Below are 23,556 nucleotides of genomic sequence, written 5' to 3'. Positions count from 1 at the left end.
ATATTTGAACTTGATCTGTGTTTTATGGTTATATGCATTGGGTATAACATACAGCAGGCTGGACAACAAGTGATGCCCTTAATGCTCAATTCACCTTGAGGCATGATCATGCAATAGCTGTATATCTAAATTGCTGATAGATTCATCAAAGAAGTTTAGTTAAAAACTATGATGAGTTGACAACAGATATTTCTTGACCAGTACAGTATTAAAATTTGAACTGGAAAGAAAATTTGTATCTAAAAATTAAACTAGAGGCTCTAAAGAGCCTGTGTCGCTCACCTTGGTCTATGTGCATATTAAACAAAGGACACAGATGGATTTATGACAAAATTTTGTTTTGGTGATGTTAATGTGTTTGTAGATCTTACTTTACTGAAAATTCTTGCTGCTTACAATTATCTTTATCTATAATGAACTTGGCCAAGTAGTTACAGTGGTAACTATTTTGTAAAAATTTACAAAATTTGTGAAAATGGTAAAAATTGACTATAAAGGGGTCAATTAACCATTTTGGTCATGATGACTTACTCTTTGGTCTTACTGTGCTGTACATTATTGCTGTTTACAGTTTATCTCTATCTATGATATTATTGAAGATAATAAACAAAAATGGACAAAATTTCTGTAAATTACCAATTCAGGGGTAGCAACCCAACAACGGGTTGCCTGATTGGTCTAAAGTTTCAGGGCAGATAGATCTTGACCTGATGAAAAATTTAATCCTGTCAGATCTGCTCTAAATACTTTTGTTTCAGAGATATGAGCCAGAAACTGCATTTTACTCTATGTACTATTTTAAGCCATGTCAGCCGTTTCGCGGCAGGGTTATCAGACACAATTTTAATACTAGATACCCTAATTGTGATTGTGTACAACTTTGGTTAAATATGTCTTAGTAGTTTCAAAAGATAACAAAAATTTATGAAAAAAATTGCTAACCAGGTGCTCCGCAGGGCGCAGCTTTATACGACCGCAGAGGTCGAACCCTGAACAGTTGGGGCAAGTATGGACAAAACATTAAGCATGATACAGCTCTGAATTTGGATTGTGATCAAATTTTTTACATTACATGGGTTTTTTTTTACACAAAACAAATGCCAAGATTTTACAAATCAATTAAAGATTTCTTCTTCAAACTTTTTAAATCTAAAATTAAATAGTTGACACAGCATAGGTTTCTGACACAGAATGAATGTGGTCTAATGAACTTAAAAGGTTTTTTTTGCCTTTGAGCAAATCACTATGCTGTTGAATATTAATCCTCTCAAAAAAATGTTTGAAGAAATTTTCTTTTTATTTATGAAATCTGAAATGAGAAAAATTTACCCCCCCCCCCTTTTTTTTCACATCCCCGTTTCCCTTTTTCAAAACTGATATCAATTCAAATTTCTAATGGAGTTTGCAACAATAACTACTCATTTAAATACATCATAAAATATTAAGATGTAAAAAAACTGCTTGTTATCACTGAATGGTAAAGATTATTTAAATTTATCAGTTGGTAGTAAAAAGTGTATATACATTGTATATTGTATATAACAAAGATTTAAGTTGATTCTGGACAAAGAAAGATAACTCCAATTAAAAAAAATTCTTGCTATTGCACAAATAGGATATTTCTTGCTTACTATTCTGGACAAAGAAAGATAACTCTAATTAAAAAAAAATTTGCTATTTCACAATATTGTGCAATTAGATATTTCTTGCCATTGCACAATACTGTGCAATTGAAAAGACTTGCTATTGCACAATACTTAATATAATAATTTTAGATCCTGATTTGGACCAACTTGAAAACTGGGCCCATAATCAAAAATCTAAGTACATGTTTAGATTCAGCATATCAAAGAGGCCCAAGAATTCAATTTTTGTTAAAATCAAACTTAGTTTAATTTTGGACCCTTTGGACTTTAATGTAGAATTTGAAATTTGAAAACAGGACCAAAAATGAAGAATCTACATACACAGTTAGATTTGGCATATCAAAGAACCCCAAGGATTCAATTTTTGATGAAATCAAACAAAGTTTAATTTTGGACCCTTTGGACCTTAATGTAGACCAATTTGAAAACTGGACCAAAAAAACTTCAATAATCAAGAATCTAAGTACATTTTTAGATTCAACATATCAAAGAACCCAACCGATTCATTTTTTGTCAAAATCAAACTAAGTTTAATTTTGGACCCTTTGGACCTTAATGTAGACCAATTTGAAAACGGGACCAAAAGTTGAGAATCTACATATACAGTTAGATTCGGCATATCAAAGAACCCCAATTATTCAATTTTGATGAAATCAAACAAAGTTTAATTTTGGACCCTTTGGGCCCCTTTTTCCTAAACTGTTGGGACCAAAACTCCCAAAATCAATACCAACCTTCCTTTTATGGTCATAAGCCTTGTGTTTAAATTTCATAGATTTGTATTTACTTATACTAACATTATAGTGCGAAAACCAAGAAAAATGCTTATTTGGGTCCCTTTTTGGCCCCTAATTCCTAATCTGTTGGGTCCTAAACTCCCAAAATAAATACCAACCTTCCTTTTGTGGTCATAAACATTGTGTTTAAATTTCATAGATTTCCATTTACTTAACCTAAGGTTATTGTGCAAAAACCAAGAAAAATGCTTATTTGGGCCCTTTATTGGCCCCTTATTCCTAAACTATTGAAACCAAAACTCCCAAAATCAATCCCAATCTTTCTTTTGTGGTCATAAACCTTGTGTTTAAATTTCATAGATTTGTATTTACTTATACTAACATTATAGTGCGAAAACCAAGAAAAATGCTTATTTGGGTCCCTTTTTGGCCCCTAATTCCTAATCTGTTGGGTCCTAAACTCCCAAAATAAATACCAACCTTCCTTTTGTGGTCATAAACATTGTGTTTAAATTTCATAGATTTCCATTTACTTAACCTAAGGTTATTGTGCAAAAACCAAGAAAAATGCTTATTTGGGCCCTTTATTGGCCCCTTATTCCTAAACTATTGAAACCAAAACTCCCAAAATCAATCCCAATCTTTCTTTTGTGGTCATAAACCTTGTGTCAAAATTTCATAGATTTCTATTAACTTAAACTAAAGTTATGGTGCAAAAACCAAGAAAATGCTTATTTGGGCCCTTTTTGGCCCCTTATTCCTAAAATGTTGGGACCAAAACTCCCAAAATCAATACCAACCTTCCTTTTATGGTCATAAACCTTGTGTTAAAATTTCATAGATTTCTATTCACTTTTACTAAAGTTAGAGTGCGAAAACTAAAAGTATTCGGACGCAGGACGACGACGACGACGACGACGACGCAGACGCCAACGTGATAGCAATATACGACGAAATTTTTTTCAAAATTTGCGGTCGTATAAAAACAATTTCAAAACAAAAGAATGGTTAAAACAAGAATGTGTCCCCAGTACACAGATGCCCAATCTGCACTATCATTTCTATGTTCAGTGGACCGTGAAAATAGGGGGGAAATCTCTAATTTGGCATTAAAGTTAGAAAGATCATATCATAGGGAACATGTGTACCAAGTTTAAGGTTGAATGGACTTCAACTTCATCAAAAACTACCTCAACCAAAAACTTTAACCTGAAGCAGGACAGACGGAAGGACAACCGAACGAAGGGACGCACAGACCAGAAAACATAATGCACATAAATGGGGCATAAAAAAGAATCAAGGTTGAAAGAAAACAATTTCAAAACAACAGAAAAGAAAATCTCTCTTTCAGCAGTTGGTTGATGTTAAAAAACACCATTTCAAAACATTGGTTCTGCTACCACTCTTTGTACACAACCAAGACAGAAGTTCTAAAGACTGCAAAATAGATATATATTTACATGTCAGCAAAATTTTCAGCCATAGTTGAAAACCACACAAGTTCTCACAAAATTTAAAACAATTTGACATACATGTATTTGAAAGTTGATTATTGTACAATGCATGATGTCATAAGTCTATTATTTCTCAAATATGTCATGTGTATATATACATGATATAGTTCAGTGACAAACTAACAAACACAAACTAACAAACACAATTTCCAAGACAGTTGGAGACAATTCAACTAAACGCTTAACAGTACTGCTGTTTCCTTTATAAGGGGAGATAATTCATTACCATATATCAGAAAGTAAAAAGATATTCAGTAAAGGTCTTTTACCTCATTGTTTGTTGGTACCTATGCATTTTGAAAAACAAATAAAAGTCAATTCTGGTACAAATCAATCAAACTAACAAACACATACACAAACATTGATGGTCACACTACGGTCTTAAGGTGGTACCCAACACTTTCACTGAAACAAATATGGCTCGTTTAAATTTCATAAATTTTTTACAAAGTACATACTTTGTCCCTTTGACAAAAATATAAAAAAATCAAATAATTTGAACCAACCGTTTTTTTCAGAAAAAATACACTGGTTAAATAGCAGTTTGATAATACTAATTTTGATCATTTAGAAGCTTAAGATTCCCCTAACAACATAATGTAATTAAAACGTTTAGCTGATTTTACAGAGTTATCTCCCTGTAGTGTTAGGTACCACCTTAAACCTTCATTTTCTAAGCTGAGTTTTAATCCATTTAGTCTAGACTAGTTGTGAAAGGATTTTGATTATTTAAAGTATAACCTTTCGATTCAATACTGAAATTAGAAAATACATATATTACATGCATATATATGTATCTAAATATTCCTAATTTGTAAACAGCATGATTATAAGTGACTGTTATTATTTCATCATTATTAACTTCAGACATGTAATAAGAGTTTAAATGCATTTTTAACTGTAACATACTTAGGATTTATAAATATATAAGCATTTAAATCCTCCTTTAATACTGCTTTTTATATGGATATTAATACTGCATGCATGTATTGAGAAATAAAAAAAAATGTATGTTTATGGAGTATTAAAGCTGCCCTAAAATAATACTACACATGACATATTTGAGAAATAATATGTGTCTTTAAATTAATGAATACCTATATATACATGTACATGATTTATGTGTATCCAGATAAGAAAACAATTATCATGATTATATAGCTGATTTATTTGCAATTTTCATTGGCGGATCCAGAGGGGATGGGGGGTTCCGGGGGTTGGAACCCCTCCTTTTTTTTGGGGCCGATCAATGCATTTGAATGGGGACATATAGCTGGAACCCCCCCCTTTGTCCTGGGTTGGGAACCCCCCTTAAAAAGCCTGGATCCGCCCCTGACTTTGATGTTTGTTTGGCATCAATGAAAATTGAAAATGCATTAAAATTTTCACTCTTTTTATCGTCCCACTTACAAAATTACTTACGGTATACATTTGTACAGTTATACATCTTTATTGACCATGATAAATCTAAATTTACATACACTGCATACATGTACACAGTACCACATATTTTGAAAGTATAAAAAACTTCTAAGTCAAAATAGTAAGAAAATGCACTGTTAATTAGCACTAAATGAAAGTAAAAGCAGGATTCTCCAATAGGGAATATCAAAGATTCAAATCAAAATGAAATCACAAGCACCCTTTTCATAATCAAATCAGCATCATTTTAACCAATAAAGGTAAATGGTCAGAAGGATTATATTGATTTGGCAAATTTCCAAGTTCTTGAATTTCTCTGGATGACATAAGGCCCCAGCGACCTAATAATCTGAGTTTATCTTCCAAAACATTGCTAGTAGTGTGCTTGTTTCGTCGTGTATGCACGTTCCTGTGTTGGACGCTGTAAAATATATAGTCCACTGTGCAAGCATCAGCACTGTGTTGTGTGGTGACTTCACGTTCATAATGTCCCAGTCTTTCTATAGTGTGGCGATATGTTGATACTAAATTCAACTTGTGCCATATACACCCTGAAGACTGTGACACAGCTGGATTGCTCCTATGTCCATAGTTCTCCTGATGATGAGATCTCCTAGCAGCATGTTTATTTTCACTTTCTATATGTTGACACTGGTCTGAAATGTTTACATCTGACGGGAAAAAATCTCTTGATAAATAATTGTCTTTGCCATATTGCCCTTCTCTCTGGCCAGATATAGTCCTCGTAAGTAATCCTTCATATCTCAAGAACCCTTGAACCATGAACTTATATAAGTCACTAAATGGTGTGGCATTGAAATCCCCACAAATGAGAACCTGGCAACGATGATTTCTATTGGTTTTCGCTACTTTATCGATTTCTGCCAGAAGACACATGGCCTGACCTAGTTTAACGTCCCCTCTCCTTGGATTAAATAATAAATGAGTATTAGCTACACAAATAGAATCTTCTTCAGAATATGGATGTTTATGGGGTCGAAGCTTCACAACAAGACCAACATTGTCTCTGTCCAACAGACTATAGTTAGATTTATAGTAAGGCACAGAAACACTCTGTTCCAAAGTAAATTTTTCTCTTTTGTAAAATGTTGCACAGCCGTCTAATTTGTCACCAGTTCTCTTGACGTACACACCATTGTAACCTGAAAAAAAAAATTAAGTAATTTTAATCCATGGATTTTTATTATATACATCATGTACATGTAGTATATGTAGTGAAAATATTGAATCTCGGCAAAAATTCAAATATTACTAAATATACAAATGTTAACAAAAACAGAAAAATTTCAACGAAACGTAACATGTCTCTATTCCTGTCCACCATGATTTATGCATGTACTAAATTGAAAGAATTGCATTATGTTCAGCAAATGTTTTATGATTTCTTGGGTGAATCCTTTCTCAAAGAAAGTTCTAAAAACCAAAGAGTTCATTTTTAAATTTGACATGCTTTAAAACTGTATTATCTGGTCCTCGGATTCCTTTTACATGTATATAGATTCTGCTTGTATTTTGCTCTGATCAATTCCTTTCTGCTTATTTAATACTGTGGATTCATTTATTTTTGTGGTTATCATTTTTTGGTGGATTGAGGAACACTAGCATTTTTTTGGATATTTACCAATCACTGCATACAAAGCCTAGAGAAAAATTGTAATTTTTTGACAATTTGAATAGGGTCCACCCAGCCTATATCCATGAAACCCACAAAAATTGGTATCCAGTAAATAATAATGAATCCAAAACACTTCTTTCTTACCTAGTAATGCTAGTTGCACTAATTTAAAAAATTCTTACAACTATCAGTATATTTTACTATTCAAACCACTTGTTCCGTTTTAATAAGAATATGACAGCCAAAGGACCTCAATTTATTTAAGGTATTTATTGTCTCCAATCAATAATTTCATTGGCGGATACAGGGGGGGGGGGGGGGGGGTCCGGGGGTTTGAACCCCTTGTTTTTTTTTGGCCGATCAAGGCATTTGAATGGGGACATATAGTTCGAACCCCCTCCTTTATCCTGTGTTGGGACCCCCCCCTTTTTAAAATGGCTGGATCCGCCCCTGAATTTCATGTCTATCTCAATGTCTTACCCAGCTGTTTCAGTTTAGGTTCCAGGAATACTGTGTAATGCTGTTTGTTTACTTCTTGTAAACATAATATCTGAAAGTAAATTAAAAGTAAAGTATTGTATACTTCAGTACCCCAAATACCCTTTTATCCATATAATGTACATGTATAAAATCTAGTTAAATGAAGTAGATAGCACTTTTTTTTTTATTCTTTCTACAAATTTTTAAATGACTTTCCAGTCTTTAGAACTCCCTAACCCCCCGCCCCATCCCCGATACTTAAAATAATTGTTGTACATGTCATGTAATCATATATATAAGAGGATTATTTGATTTGTAATATGCTTTATGTATCCTACACATAATGTATAAAAACTCTTATTTAGCTAAACAGATTATTAAAGTTGTAAATAGGATATAATTGTTATTTTACAAATGCTCATACATTCATGTATAATAACATATATAATATTATCAGAAATTTCTTCTTTTCTTTTATTTAACACAATGTTTAATGATATAATTACTTTAAAATTACAGGATATATTTAATTTAAGATAAATGAATAGATTAGTAAAAGTTGTCATCCTTAAACAAAATAACTCTTTTGTTCAAATGAGGAAGTCTTCAGACAAATACTTGTCTTTAATTCAATGAGCCAAAAAATAGAGCAAGGTCTTCCTTTTGTTTTAATATTAAGGAAATTTACTTAAGTGGTACACATTTATATCTATCTAGTCCATAATACTTCTAGAATTCTATTGCATTTGATTTTGCTTTAATGACTGTCATTCATTGTGACAATGCATATGACTGAACTTATATAAAAAAAAATAGCAATATGTAGCAGTGGGGGGAAATATGAAAGAGTCAAATTATAGTATGCCAATACACATAATGAACAGTGCCTGGTGTCCCTATAATATATTTAAATATTTTACTTCACAAGGCATATACTGTGGATTCATTTATTTTCGTGGGTACCAATGTTCGTGGTTTGAGGAAAACTTGCATATTCGTGGATGTTTAATTTCGTGGTTTTGACAAAGTATGCCTATATTCCTTTAGAAAATTTGCAATTCGTTGAATATTTAAATTCGTGGTTTCCCGGTACCCACGAAATCCACGAAAATTGGTATCCAACGAATATTAATGAATCCACAGTACATGTTCTATACATGTTATATTTCCTCTTATTAATAGCCCAACAATGTTAGATCTGTAAATTTGTGGAACTCATGCATTGATATATCTGTACTCATTTCGCACCATAAGATTTATCATCAATACCTCAGCATTTAGAGCTTGAATCTCTTGCAGCAATTTTTCAGATCTGTACTTCCAGTCTAGAACTTGTTGTGGGGATTCTCTGTATAGATATTTATTGTCCTCCAATAAGTTCTGAGCCAGGATATTGTATGACATTATGGTAAATTCAAATCCAGGTCTGGGTCTTTGTAGCTGTTCTATACCTAATCTGGTCAGTTCCCACTGTCTATTCACACCATACTCTATATCTGTAATATACAATGTAAAAGACATGGGTCATGTGGGTTATTTCAATAAGACCTCTAACACCAATATGTATAGCTGGTAGTGATAGCTACATGTATATATATATATATATATGTTCCAGACCATATGAGTATTTGGACCATACGCGTATGGGCGTATGGTCATGACCATATGCGTATACTCATATGGTCCGACCGTATGCGTATGGTTGGACCATTATGAGTATAATACTCTTTTAGTTATTAACGGGCCGGACCATATGAATATTTGGACCATATAGGTATTTTTTTTTTAAATTACATTATAAACGTTTCAATAATACAAAAACTTTATCTAAAAAAAAAAAAATGATGGTATCATGACAATGTATTATTTTTATAATACAAATACCACGTAAAAATTAAATATTGATGCCATAGTTAGTTTTCATCGTTAATTACATTCTTACATGAAGGCTTGGGTGCCATTTACTTCCATACGGTATCATAGTTTTTTTTGCATTTGCTAGTCTTGGTTGTGCACGATCCTTTTCATTTACACCTTTTGTTTGTGAGTTAAAAGCTAGCCTTTTTGTAGCTTTGTGTACAGTGACACCAAGGTCTTGGGCCATTCCCATATGTCTACGCTGGGTTTTTTTTAAAAGAAGCTCTAGATCTCAAATATCGTAACATGACTGCAATACATCATATTCACAAACCACTTAAATGAACTATGTTAATTTCCAGTTACTTCTTAATTGTGCAATGTTGTTCACTAAGAAATTTTTGGAAGTTATTTTTTAAGTCGCCATATTGCCATTCACTCATAATAACAAATCGATATAGACCATCGGTAATGACCATCGGTATAAAATGTGTTTATTATAGTTTTGACAAGTAAGTAAAATTAACTAGGTGAAACTTCTAATTTTTATTTAGCTTATCTTTTTATTATAATATAATAATAAAATTACCTATATGAGATAGTGTCTTTTTGATGAACGGTCAGTACGGTGACCTATAGTTGTTAATGTCTGTGTCATTTTGGTCTTTTGTGGATAGTTGTCTCATTGTCAATCATACCACATCTTCTTTTTTTATATACCATATGAAAAGTTTAGAAGTATTAAAGGTAAACTGTAACAGAGTGTTAATTACCCCGACCATACATTGTATATACATTCAGTTTCACACGAAGTACAGAAAATGTATAGCTTATCTGCTTATTGTGTACATGTTATTCACATTTGTTATTATTTCTGTGTACATATATTTTTTATTTTACTCTATAATTATTTCAAGCTTTTGTAGACTAGTGCTCTTTTGGGCTTGTGTGGACGCAGGTCTGTTATTTCGGGCTGTGTGTTGCTATTTGAATATCTTTTGATTATTATAGTCGATGGGTTGCTTTCATGTTAACAAATAACATGAATCTATAGGGGACATAAAAAAGTTTTGCCTAACCCTATTATGGGCATAATGACTGAGTGCAAAATGCAGATCTAACGGCATGTAGTGTATTGAAAATATAGACTTGACCAGGAAATCTAAATGTTGATCACTGGTCCATGGAATGGGGTTATGGTCAGGTGAACCCTGTCTGACAGACCTGTTAACCTTGAATGGAGCCTAAAGTTAAAGAGTCAAGTGAAATAAACACAATACATGGTACACAATTTTAAAAACATAGATTTTAATTATCAAATATAAACATTTGCTGAAACATAAAAATGAAAACAATTTGTTTACAAGGAACACAAAACTTATGATGCATCAAGTGTTTCACCTTTTGAAATATATAAAGCTTTAAGCAGAGATTTAAAGCTTTTGTGCCATTACTGGATCAGTATCCTGATAAAGTTATACTCACAGAAGAAGGATAAAATTCATATAAATGATATACACATGATATATCGAAATTTGTATTGCTTGGCATACAGACCATTGGTCTTCCCATTTGAATGGTTGGTTTTACACTAGTAGTTTTTGGAGCCCTTTATAGCTTGCTGTTCTGTGTTAGCCAAGGCTCCATGTTGACATGTTGAAGGTCGTACCTTAACCTTTAATGGTTTACTTTTATAAATTGTGACTTGGATGGAGAGTTGTCTCATTAGCACTCAAACCCATTACATTTGTAACTGAGCGAATTGCTTTTAATAAATACTTCTGAGTTGTCTTTTTCATTTTTTTCTCCTATTTTTAAAAGGTGGTCCGAGACCACCATTGTCATCCCTTGATTTTCGTTGTTACAAATATAGTCCCTAGTGTTGACAGTGGGTCACTTGCCATTAATTTTTATACCCCTTCCAAATTTATTTCTCCATATTTAATGCCTCAAATTGCAAGTAGGGGGTGAAATTACACTGTAAAAAAATTTGGGTCCAGAATTTTAAAGGAAAGTAGTGATTTGGTCCAGCTGAAAAAGGTTTAAAATTAGCACTTCGGAAGCTGTCAAAAGATTTCAAGATGCCCTAAACATAAAATTGTCCATATTTTGAGTTAGAGACGATGAAGTTTTCTATAATTTTGATATAATTTGTCCCAAAAGTAGTACAACACACTGTAAAATGTTCTTTGAAAAAACGCAAGTGGGATTTTTTTATTTTCATTTATGTTCTAAAAGAAATGCACTACGAAATAATTGTGGTCTCGGACCAGGTGAAACTGGATGTGATGTACATGTACTGTTTGGTGGTTTTACATCTTAAAGGTGTTTTAACGTCTGATATCATGATAATCATGATTTACATGGAATTCGTTTTAAATTTCTGTTTAAAGAAAATGGTACATGGACATGTATGAATGCCTGTGACTTTGCATAATTAACCTAATGAAATACATTTTTGTAAATATAATATTCATGTCTTTTAATAGAAAAACCTTTTCATTTTACAGTTAAACATGTTAAATAAAATGCATTCACACTCTCCACATGTAATAAAATGAAAATAAACATGTACCTATTTGTTTAACCTTGTTTGGACATTTTATCTCCTCAGCAAGTTCAAGAGTTTCTTCAGTTTTGGTTCGAGCTACTTTATAATTAGATTCTCCAGACAAATGTACTTTTCTTTTTTGAGTTACAGTTTCATGAAAGCTGTTTTCCAATAACCCTGAGGAAAATGGAATTGATCTTCGATTATAACGATCCTTTTTATACTGAAATATTTCCTCTTGTACTTCATTTGTACAAGGTTTCATAATACATCCAACTTGAATAACAGCTGGGTCGTCTAATACATTAACGTTTTTTTGACTACACTTTTTCTGCATTCCTTTTTCCTCTGATCCACACAAGTCCAAATTTTCAATGTTAGATTTTCTGCCTTCCACTGTTTGTCTTTGATTATAACATTTGTGTTTATCTAACAAATTATCTTTTTCCATTTCACAGGAATTACTTACACTTGAACTAGTACATGTATTTAATGATATGGTACTAACAGTTCTTTGATTCACAAGTCTCCCCAATATACAAAGCCTGCACTGCATTTTTGAAAACATCTTTCTCATACAAAGTCAATACCACTAGTGACTTAAGCTTGACATCCATTCTAAAAATACTTATCATGATACTACTAAGGTTTAAAAAACCCAATAAGCTTTAACCTTGACCTTTAACTTTTAAGATTAAAAATAGGATAACTTCACCAATACTGGCAATATTACATCATTCATGTACATGTAGTGTTTCACTATTGGGCTGCCTTATATTGAATAATTCTTTGACACGTGCTATTTTTAAAAAAATGTTTTGTTCCGAAGAAAAATGAATAAATGTAACTTGTTCAAATGTTAGTTTCACTTTAAAACACGTTTTATCGCATGGTTATATATTTTCGTAGACTTCGGCCCTTTGTTATGTTTTTTTTAGTTTTCTTTCACATTCAATCTTAAATGTTCTTATTTTGAAAACATTGGCAGTGTGCCGAAAAGTTTTATAAACAAAGCAACCACTTATCAATCACTCCTTTGTCATGCATGTACTGGGTTTTCGTCCTTGATTATAATAACACACGAGTCGACTACGGGTCTTAAATTCGACTACGGGTCTTAAATTCCGTGTTTAATAAATTATTATAAATTAAGGAATGTATATATATCTCCCTCATGCAAAGCTCCTTACACAGATTTGGCTATAATACGTTTTGGAACTTTTGGATTATAGCTCTTCATTTTTTATATAAGCTAAAGGATTTAAAATATTTTGGCCACGAGCATCACTGAAGAGACATGTATTGTGGAAATGCGCATCTGGTGCAAGACAATTGGTACCGTTAATTTTATTACCGAATAATGTCATTAACCTCAGCATAAACCACCGGCTTAAATTTCAATCATAAACACACAAGGATTTGTAACAAGAAGAAGAACACCAATTAAATATTTTGTACGTATATGCTGTTTGTACAAAGTGAAAGATTCTATATCCACTTGTAAACAGGAGCGATGTTTTACATCTACCCGTAGTGGGGGGGAAAGAAGGTTCTATAGTTATATTGAATGGAAAAGGGTTTATAATTATATAGCAGAGACATATGCTACTTTATTTATATCTCTGGTTAACTTTATATGCCGCTATGGTTCCAGCATCTTTGCACAATTATTTCCTAGCTAGCGGCCTATTTGGAAAAATCAGATATATCATCATAGTATATTATGATGTCAGGGCCGTAAACTACATAGAGGCATGTAGGCAGTTGCCTCCTATTGCGGACTCACTGACAACAAAAAAATTAATAAATGGAGAGAAAAAAAACACTAAAAAGAATGTTTCCCACCAAATACTATTGCATCTGCATACATAGAAGTAACAATGTTGGCAATATTGAATGCATAGAAGTGCTAAAAAGATGGGATTTGTCCAGTCAGAAAAAATCACCTTTAAGAATTGAATGCTTCTTTTTGTAAATTTATTGGGATGTAAAAGCGTTGACCGAAGTACATTTTGTATGAAGTTCATCCTAAAAATGTACGCACGGTCAACGCTTTTACAACCCTATAAAGTTACAAAAAGAAGCATTCAATACTTATAATTACATTTTTTAGCTATGATCATGAAAACACGAATTTTATATATTTTATTATTTAATTCACCTGTGCACTTTATTGTTGGAGCACGTGTTATCATGAATGAAAAGTTGTATTGAGCAATGCAACTGCTTACGGAATAACAAGTGATGTGCAGTTAGCCAATCAGAATAAAATATATATTATAATGAAACATACATCTAATGTAATTATTAGCATTTGACAAAGCCAGAATAAAACTTTTTGGTGTATACAAACATTGTTACGTTTTAATAATTTGAACTTGATAGATAAAATTATGAGTTATTGAGTATGCATTTTCATTTTAAGGTTTGAAAATTGTGTCTTTGAAACGAAGTCAAAATTAATTCGATTTGGACAGCCAAATAAGCCGGATAAACCACAAAACATGACCAACTTCAGGGGGCTTACATTTTTAGTCTTTGCAAAATTTTCCCTTGATTTAAGTGAGATATCTTGTAAAGAGTCATAAAGCAGGATAAAGCGAAAACAAATATTACGCTACCCGGACACGTAATCTAACTCTGGTTTATAACTATTTTTAATATATTCCAGGCGCATATTTATTGAAATGTATCAAAAAATTAACAAGTCGTGTATTCTTGGGAGGTGCATTGCATACAAGGAAAAGGCCTGGTGTTATATATATAATCCCACTTTTTTTTCTGAACGGTTTTCCCCTTTTAAAACCAGCAGATTTATTTTTTTGATGGATGTATTGTAATTCTGTTATGTCTTGCATTGCACAATTTGCCAAAGCCAAAGCCAAAGCCATTGTATCTATCATTATTTTAATAACGCGTTGACTAAGTGACCATGGCTAGAATTTCGGTTCACCACTAAAGAAATGTGTTGAATATACATCAATGAGACATTAAATTATCTAATGACACAATAAACTAAAAGAGATAATAAACAGTCACACACATATATATATAGAGTAACATATACTGTCTTCAACAGTAGACACTACTAAAATGTCAAATCCACATGGTCAAAACATTCACTTTTAAATAAATAGTTTCTCCAAATCTTTCATTTATTAGACAGAAACCTTGATTCAAAGATCACCAATTATTACACAAAACTCCGATTTTCGAAGGCACATCAGTCATGTATTTGGTGTCACAAAAAAAAATCTTACGACTTAGACTGATCGTAAGTCACGAATAATTCAGTGTACTTATGACCAATCTTTGTTGTCAGTGTTTTTTTTTGTTTTTTTTTTTTGGTAAAACCAACTTCTAGTGCATCGACTGAATTCACATCATAAACTGTTAAACAGATATGGATATAATCATCTCAATTCTAAGATATTAAACCACAGCCAGATCAGAGCCACACATATATTAAAAGAAAAAAGGGCATAACAATTATATCTAATATTAACAGGCAAATGTTCACAACATGTTACATAAAACAATATCTGTACTATATTGATAGCTTTCTCAGTTCAAAACATATATTAATCATGATAAATTGCAATACTTTTCAGTACCGCTAGGTTTTCTTGAATAAAGAGCCAATTAAATTTGGCACTTGTGCTTAACTTTAAAATTTTACAACCTATTAGAATATGATCATAAAAAGCTTTTCTTAACAAGTTAGAAAGCAGACATTGACATACATGTATAAAATATTGATAATATAGGCAATCGTTGAAGCCTGTGTCACAAATAGAAACTGGGTGTATCTGTGACTGGGAAATGTGTTGGCCTGGAACCACACACACACAATGAACAGTATGACAAGTCTGCACGGACCTTAACTCTGGGACTAGCTCTTGTAACAAAAGACGTTGTACAGAGTTGGAACTGCTCAGTGTTATATACTAAATCCAATCTGCCCCATCAAAATAATAACATAGTTTATATAACAAACCAAAAACTACTTGAATAGACTTAACAATAGAACATACAGACTTTATCTTGGCCTGTCATAGACGAATAATAGATCATTTGAAGTAAAATGTCGCTAATTGAAAAACAAATTAAAACATGAAATTGGATTAGCTTAATCTTCTAAACTTGACTTAAATCTTGCACAATAAAAATAACAAAATCCCTTAATGAAATATTGCAAATATAACAAAACAGTGATTTTACAAAATCTTTTACAAAATGTCCGAAAAGTCTCAAATCAATTTTTGTCCATTTTTCCACTGTGACACCTGCATGGGTATTTTATTTATTTCAGTTTTATAACTAGTCCCCGCGGACCTACTATGCCGATTATATAAATATGTGCTATATTATAGGAACAGTGAACTTTTTGTATGTCCCTACAAGAGACAGCAACCCAAAGATACAAATAATTTTACATAGAAAAGGTCAAACGACATATGTACTAACTTACCTGTATACTTGTGTCTTTGTCTCCCAGACATGTTTATATACCTTATGTATATCTTATTGGTCAATATATTCTGTGTACATCGTTTATAAAGGAAGCGTAACATTAATCATTTCATTTGTTGAAGACCCCCCATTCCCTTACCGGCGTTGCTAATACCCTAACAACGCCTGTGACGTGTATACATATTTACGTTCGATGCGCCATAAGGGCACGGAACAGCATGTGATGGTTTAGCAAAAGTTTTCCAAGAGAATCATTGAACATGCATGGTCTCCTACATAATCATTGTTCACCGCGGTGACAATGTTGCGATCACCATCACGAGTTGGTTGACCGGTCTGGCATATTTCTCCGTTTCACAGATGATATAGCGAATATGTACCCTTTGCCCGAATGTGACATAACCGAATTAAATTTGTACTGACAAACATGAGCAACGCGACGGGCGCCCCAATAATGTATGTGGAGCAGATTCTGCTAACCCTTCCAGAGCTGTGACCTGGCTGGACATCACCCCCAGTTTACAAGTCAATGGGGGGTTTGTGTTGTTCAGTCTTTATTTTTTATGTTGTATGCGTACTATCTGTCCTTTTCTTGGCTTTGTCAGTTTATTTTTGACTATTTATGAGTTTGAATGTCCCTTTGGTATCCTTTCATGAAATCGAAATAACCGTCGGCTCAGCATGCAGTGTTGAATAGTTCTTGATGAATTGTATTCATTGATACACGTGCATGTTGGTCCGTGTAACACTTATCAATTCAATTCAAAGTTTTAAAAAGTTTTGAAATTTTAGATTTTTGGAATTTTGATCAAAGTTTTAAAATATCAAAATTCCAATTGTGTTAAAGTTTTGAAATTTTGAAATTTTAACCTAATAGTTAAAATATTAAAATTCTAAATTTCGGTTTTAGATTTGATAGTTTAGAAATTTGATCAAACTTTGAAAATACTGAACTGAACGTGCAATTTTGATTATTTCACTTTTTCAAAGTTTGATATCTTAAATTTTTGATTAAATATCAAAAATAGAAAAAGGGGCAAAAAGAGGGAAACATATAAACACGACACTGATTATAATCACTCTAATGCCTCGTTCACACGGACATTTAATTCGAATTGAATTCGAATCGAATGCTATCGAATTCGCTAATCGCGTTCACACACTCTTCTTTTTTAATTCGAATTGATTCGAATTGGCTAATTCGAATTATCCAATTCGCATAAGAAATACGCTTTTGTGGATTCGAATTAAAAGTTAACGTTGTTTGGACAGTAAAGCGAATTTGACGCGCATTGTAATTCGAATTAGAATTGACGCTAGGACGTAAAACGTTTCGAATGCGACTTTAAACTAATTCGAATTATGGAATTATTTAACGCGAATCGAATTCGAATTACGTGTGAACTCAGCATTAGTTAGGAATAAATAGCACTAACTATATCAAATTATTTTTAAATACAAAATTAAAAATTAAAAGAAGAAGTCGTTTTTTATTTTTATTTTAACATATTAAACATCACATGGGATAACAGTATTGAAATTATAAGATTGTGCATCTATTAAAAATAATATTCAAACCTATTTAAACCGGCATCAAAAAGACCAGAGGCTCCTAAATTGGGGCAGATGCAGGAGCACAAATGCGACAGGCCTAGGTTAAACATGTTTCGTGAGATCACAACCCTCCCCCTCTACCTCTAGCCAATGTAGAATGAACTAACATTCACACAGTTAAACACACTTTAAAAGAAATCCAAGTCCTATTGCAGAATAGAAACAAAAGAAACAAAAGAAAATCCCAAAATTACTAGCGTAAACCATTCAAACGGAAAACCAACGGTCTTTATCTATATCAAAACGAGAAACGAGAAACACGTATGAACTACATCAACAGACGACAACCACTGTACATCAGATTAACTTCATTTTGGCGAAACACCTCTTCAATTGATTTGGTTCTTATATTTACTTCACTTTCAAATACTAGTATTCAGTTTTCAGCGTTCTGTATGTGAATGCTCAGCATTTTACAATGTACTGGTTTTTCGAGAGCAACATTGGTGTATGGCCAAAAATGGAAAAATCCATCATGCAGCTGACAGCGTCGCACTCTCTTTACACGCCCAATTCTGATTGGACGTACTCGTGTTCTTTTACTTTGCTCAAAGTTGATTATCGTACGATAACTTAAAAATGCATAAATAACAAATATGGAAAAATGATACATGAAAAAAAAAACTTTTCCTTTTATTTGCTATTTAAAAACAGAGGTTGATTTAGAGTCCCTAATGGAGCTACTTATATGATAAATGCATATACTTTTTACAAGCATCAGTCCAAACGTTGTCTAAGGGAGCAACTATTTAGCTTCAAAAGTGGGAATATGGTTGTTTTATTGAAGTGGGGGAAAAATCGCGCTAAGCGCTTAAAATTTAATTTATTATTTTTTTTTAATCGCTATTGATCAAATTGTTTGGTTCAAAATTTAACACTTTAAGGTATGGGGGAAATCTGGATTCAGATATTTGTTTTGTGTTCCGCTTGCACATGTAGATTTTTTTCTCATCAAACTGGGGTTCAGAATATTTTTATGTACCATTATTGAAGCCCCTCGTGGAAGTACCGAATTAAATTAAAAAATAAAAAAAAAGTGTCACCTTAGTGACAATATTTATATATCAGATTCCAAAATAAGATTACCATTTATCGCTAATATAAACTATTCAATTTTTTTTATTTTATTTTCAAAATGCCGACGCCTACAAATGGATAGACGGGGGCATAATGTACAGCGGCAACTTTTACATAAATATGAAGGCTGGAAATAATGTTTATGGTATACGTTTATAATAAATATGATGAATGTGTTCAGCTTTTACAAAACAAGAACGATAAGTTGGATGTTAATGTTTATTATTATATATTTTTTTTGCCTTTTTAATTTAATTTGACTTTATTGGCTTTTTTAAAACTTAATTTGATTCGAGCGTCTTTGATAAGTCTTTTGAAGACGAAACGCGCGTCAGGCGCAAATACAAAATTTACACCCGGGTAAGTTTATGTAAATCCTTATTAAAAAGATCATGAATTCAGATTTCCTACCGTTCCAATACTAGAACTGAAATCATTGATACAAGGCAATATACGATCGTCATGCAAAACGATAAAAAATGAAAACAAAACGTTAAAAGTTACGACCGAAGCACTTTTCTGGATCAGGAACGCTCAAAGCTGAATGAATATCTAAGCCCAACAATTAATAAAGAAAGGAAATTGTTGTTGATTAAAATGTTAAAGATGATCGTTAAAGATATATTCATCTACCGACATGATTGCAGAAAGAAAGAAATCGTAGAGCAAAACAGAACAATTTGAAATCAAATGAGATAAAACAACGTGTATTGAACCATTTTATTGCTTAAAGTCCAAACGAAAATATATATACACACTCAACCTAATCATACTATTTGACCTACTGCGAGTTGGTCAGTTTTTACTGTTACTCCTAAAATATGAGTGCTGGGTAAACCATCAAGTAAAATGGTCATTATCAGAGCCGTGTTTCTTGTTTCTCTTTTTTTGAGAAATATTCATTTTGTCATCCCATTTTTCACCTCATAGAACTGTCCGTACCTGCGGTTTTATTTTATACATTAACTTTTATATATCAGCATGTTTTCATTGAGGGGGGGCAAGGGGGGTCCCATAACAGCAAAACAGTGAATTGATTTGGTAGAAAACAGATAACAAGGAATTGAAAAGGGATAATAACAGATAACAGTAAATGAAATATGAAAATAAATCTGCCCAGGAACCAATCCAGTAGATGACTCGTAGATCTTAGTATATAACTTGTGGTATGAACCTAGAAAATTTTAAATAAGTTCTAGTATATGATTGTTGAATTTTTCTGAACGAAATTACTAGTTTCTGTTTTTGATATAGGGATATTTTAATCTAGGGCATTTGAGGGATCAATTGTTAATGATTTAGGTTTTTTATATAATTTTTGAAAATAGTGCAGCCAGTGACAATTTATTATCAATTTGATTTTTAGATTTTTTTTCTTCTGAAAAGCAATATATATACTTTACAAGTAATAAAAAAAAATTGATGCACAATATATTTTTTTTTATTTAATGACCTCCTGATAAAACTTACTTATAAAATACAAAAATACCCAGATCAGTTGAGACAGGACATGTAACTGAAACACGCATTCCAGTTATGGTTCTTCTGATTAATAGAAATTGCCTCAAGTGACAATTTGATAGTACATTTTGTATAATAGAATGTGGACCTAGTGAAAATTTGGATGACACCAAGTGAAACACCAATCATGCCTCTTATGTGAAATTATAGAATATGGAAAATTTGGGTACAGCATGGGAGAAGCTGTAGGATTTTAAAAAGGGTATTTAACGAAAAAATAAACTGAAGACACATCTTTATTTGCATCAATGGTTTCAGAGCTTCAATTTTCGCCATGTGAAGCAGTTAAAAAACTTTTAAAAATATGGTGGTCAGGGTTCTCTTTCATGTAAATGAAAAGAGAGGGAGTAGCACTTATAATATAAATGCTAAAAGAAATAGATGTTGTATAATTTCAAAAGCCATAATTCAAACCCATACCACTTAGTAATGTAAAATAATTCAAAGGAGAAAAATAACTGCCTAATTTATCCACAAAATAGTGAACAGTAACAAACTACAACCACTGAATCCAGGCTCCTGACTTGGAAGTAGGCACATACAGAATGTGATTGCGTCAACGTTAGCATGCTAGTGTCCAATCCTCCCGTAATCAGAGACAGTGGTGTAACAGTACATCATAAAGATTATTATGTGGTCATTGAATAAAAATAATCTATAGGGACTGGGTGTACCAATGCTTTTTTATAACAAAATCCATACTATAAGTTATTGTACAAGTAATAAGTGAATTATAATTTGTACAAAATGCTACATGTTCACAGACAATGGAATTTAATACAAAGTATAATAATAATATATACTGGAATGGTCCTGGGTCCAATTGATTTTAATATGTTTATGTGATGTATGTTACTGAAATTCTTCTGCAAAGACAGGGCCACCCGATATTACCAGTAGAAAGACCCCAATAGATATACATTGTAAGAAGATGTGGTAAGCGTGCCAATGAGACTATCATCCATTCAAATTACAATTTTCAATTATCTTCAAATTCTACGGAAGATTGGCTGTCAAAATGCTAACATTCCAGTTTTCAATAACAGTTAACAGCAAATACATTCTCACAATAACAGATAACAAAATAGATAATAGTCCTATAACAGCTAACAAAGAATAAGTCAATAACAGCTAACAGTAAATATATTTTCAGAATAACAGATAACAAAGAATTAAAATGCCCCATAACAGCATAACAGTTAAACCCCTTGCCCCCCCCTCTCATTTCATTCTGTTTCGTTTCGCAGTTTACAGGTACCCTACTTTTGCCCCTTTTCTATTTTGATATTTTAATCAAAAGTTAAAAAATCAAACATTCAAAAAGTGAAATAATCAAAACTGCACGTTAGGTATAGTATTTTCAAAGTTTGATCAAATTTCTGAACTATCAAATTTAAAAACGATATTTAGAATTTTAATATTTTAATTATTTGGTTAAAATTTCAAAATTTCAAAACTTTTACACAATTTTGAATTTTGATATTTTAAAACTTTGATCGATATTCCAAAAATCTAAAATTTCAAAACTTTTTAAAACTTTGAATTGATAAGTGTTACACAGACCCATGTCATGTTGATAGATATATCATTAGAAAGAAAAAAAAAAAAGAACTCAAACTGAGAGAAATTAAAATAAGATAATTGACTTCAGGCATCTTTTTACCCTTTTTATATTCAGCACCGAGATCCTTCTATTATTTTTGTTGTATGGATAATTGTGGAATAATTTCAGATACACTTTAACGCAAGTTATTGTCTGAAAACTACAAAAATGCTTATTTGGCCTCTTTTTTGGCTTGTAATTCCTAAACAGTTGGGACCATAAAAATATCAATACCAACCATCCTTTAGTGGTTCTAAACCTTGTGTTAAAATTTATTGATTTCTAATCACTGATACTAAAGTTATTATCGGAAACCATCCATCTTCAGACAACGCTGACGAGGACTAATACCAATTTACGACCAAAAACTTTTTTAATTTTTGCGGTCATATAAAAACCCACTGTGAGTCTTCCAAGAAGACTTGTCAGTTGTCTCCAAATATTGTAAGCAGAAGTTGTGCATGATTTGGTATGGTAAACCCTAAAATTCATTCAGATAATGAATTAAACAAGAGTGCTCACACTGAATGTCTCACTTGCTTTACTGTTGAAAAACGCTGTCAGACAGACATTTAGACCTCAAAATTTGTATACACGAAATATAGTAGAGCTATAGCTTCTGGTAATTGAAAAAAAGACAAGAACAGAAAATCTTAACCAACTTTACCAATGAACATGAAAATTATGTCAAGGTCAGATGATACATGCCAGACAGACATGTACTACAATGTTCATTCACCAAATATAATTGACCTATTGCTTAAAGTACTTGAAAAACAAACTGAACTACAAAAAACTTGACCTTGACAAATGAACCATGAAAATTAGGTCAATGTCAGAATAGACCTGCAAGACAGACATGTACTTCTTTCAATTATTCCATACACCAAATATAGTTGCCCTATTGCTTATAGTCTGACTAAAACAGACTCAACAACAAAATCTTGGTGAACCATGAAAAAGAGTTCCAAGGTCATATGAAACCTCTCAGACTGACATGTACTCATTACAGTCATTCCATAGACAACATATAACTTGTTGGCTTAGTGCTCACTAGTATATATAGTATTCAAGAAACAGACCTAATCATGTAACCTTAACCTTGACCATTGATCCATGAAATGAGATCCAGGTCAGGTGAACTCTGTCTGATAGACATGCGTCAAAAAGAACCCATATACCAAATATGGTTATCCTATCACTCATAATATTTATATGTGAGAAATTCACATGACAAATAAACTAAATCTTTTTTCAAGCAATGACTAAACCATGAAAATTAGGTCAAGGACAATGGACATTTGACAGACGGAAACTTTGTAATCTGAGGTATTTGCATACTAGATATAGGTGACATAGCGACCATGCAAGGAGACAGCAGAAATCCTGTTTCTCAGCAGCTTCTATGTTTAGAAAACATGATTT

At 32.3% G+C, this 23,556-nt stretch overlaps 1 protein-coding gene across 2 annotated transcripts; it reads right to left on the bottom strand.

Annotated features, from left to right (window-relative positions):
* Positions 1–4,908: 4,908 nt before the first annotated feature.
* LOC139505618 (protein angel homolog 2-like) lies at positions 4,909–16,449 on the bottom strand. Of its 2 annotated transcripts, none has more exons than XM_071295108.1 (4): positions 11,868–12,576; positions 8,705–8,931; positions 7,436–7,505; positions 4,909–6,482 (listed from the first exon to the last, which is right to left on the bottom strand). In XM_071295108.1, exons 1-4 carry the CDS (start codon positions 12,418–12,420, stop codon positions 5,551–5,553), a joined length of 1,782 nt encoding a protein of 593 aa, XP_071151209.1. In that variant the 5' UTR covers positions 12,421–12,576; the 3' UTR covers positions 4,909–5,550. The 2 variants fall into 2 exon arrangements, with proteins under 2 accessions (XP_071151209.1, XP_071151210.1); XM_071295109.1 differs by lacking the exon at positions 11,868–12,576 and adding an exon at positions 16,315–16,449 and having other exon boundaries at positions 4,912–6,482.
* Positions 16,450–23,556: the final 7,107 nt, after the last annotated feature.

This window comes from Mytilus edulis, unplaced genomic scaffold (assembly GCF_963676685.1).
Source record: "Mytilus edulis unplaced genomic scaffold, xbMytEdul2.2 SCAFFOLD_1025, whole genome shotgun sequence".
In the NCBI taxonomy this organism is placed as follows: Eukaryota; Metazoa; Mollusca; class Bivalvia; order Mytilida; family Mytilidae; genus Mytilus; species Mytilus edulis.
The sequence above is the reverse complement of the archived record's forward strand: the minus strand, read 5'-3'. Positions and strand labels throughout refer to the sequence as shown.

What these genes read in the sequence shown, in the direction of transcription:
- LOC139505618 (XM_071295108.1), bottom strand. Translation starts at nt 12,420, where the DNA reads ATGAGAAAGATGTTTTCAAAAATGCAGTGCAGGCTTTGTATATTGGGG. An exon ending in AAACAAGGTTAAACAAATAG is followed by an intron (nt 8,932 to 11,867) that starts GTACATGTTTAT and finishes TGTATATTACAG; the next exon opens with ATATAGAGTATGGTGTGAAT. An exon ending in TTCAAGCTCTAAATGCTGAG is followed by an intron (nt 7,506 to 8,704) that starts GTATTGATGATA and finishes ATTTACTTTCAG; the next exon opens with ATATTATGTTTACAAGAAGT.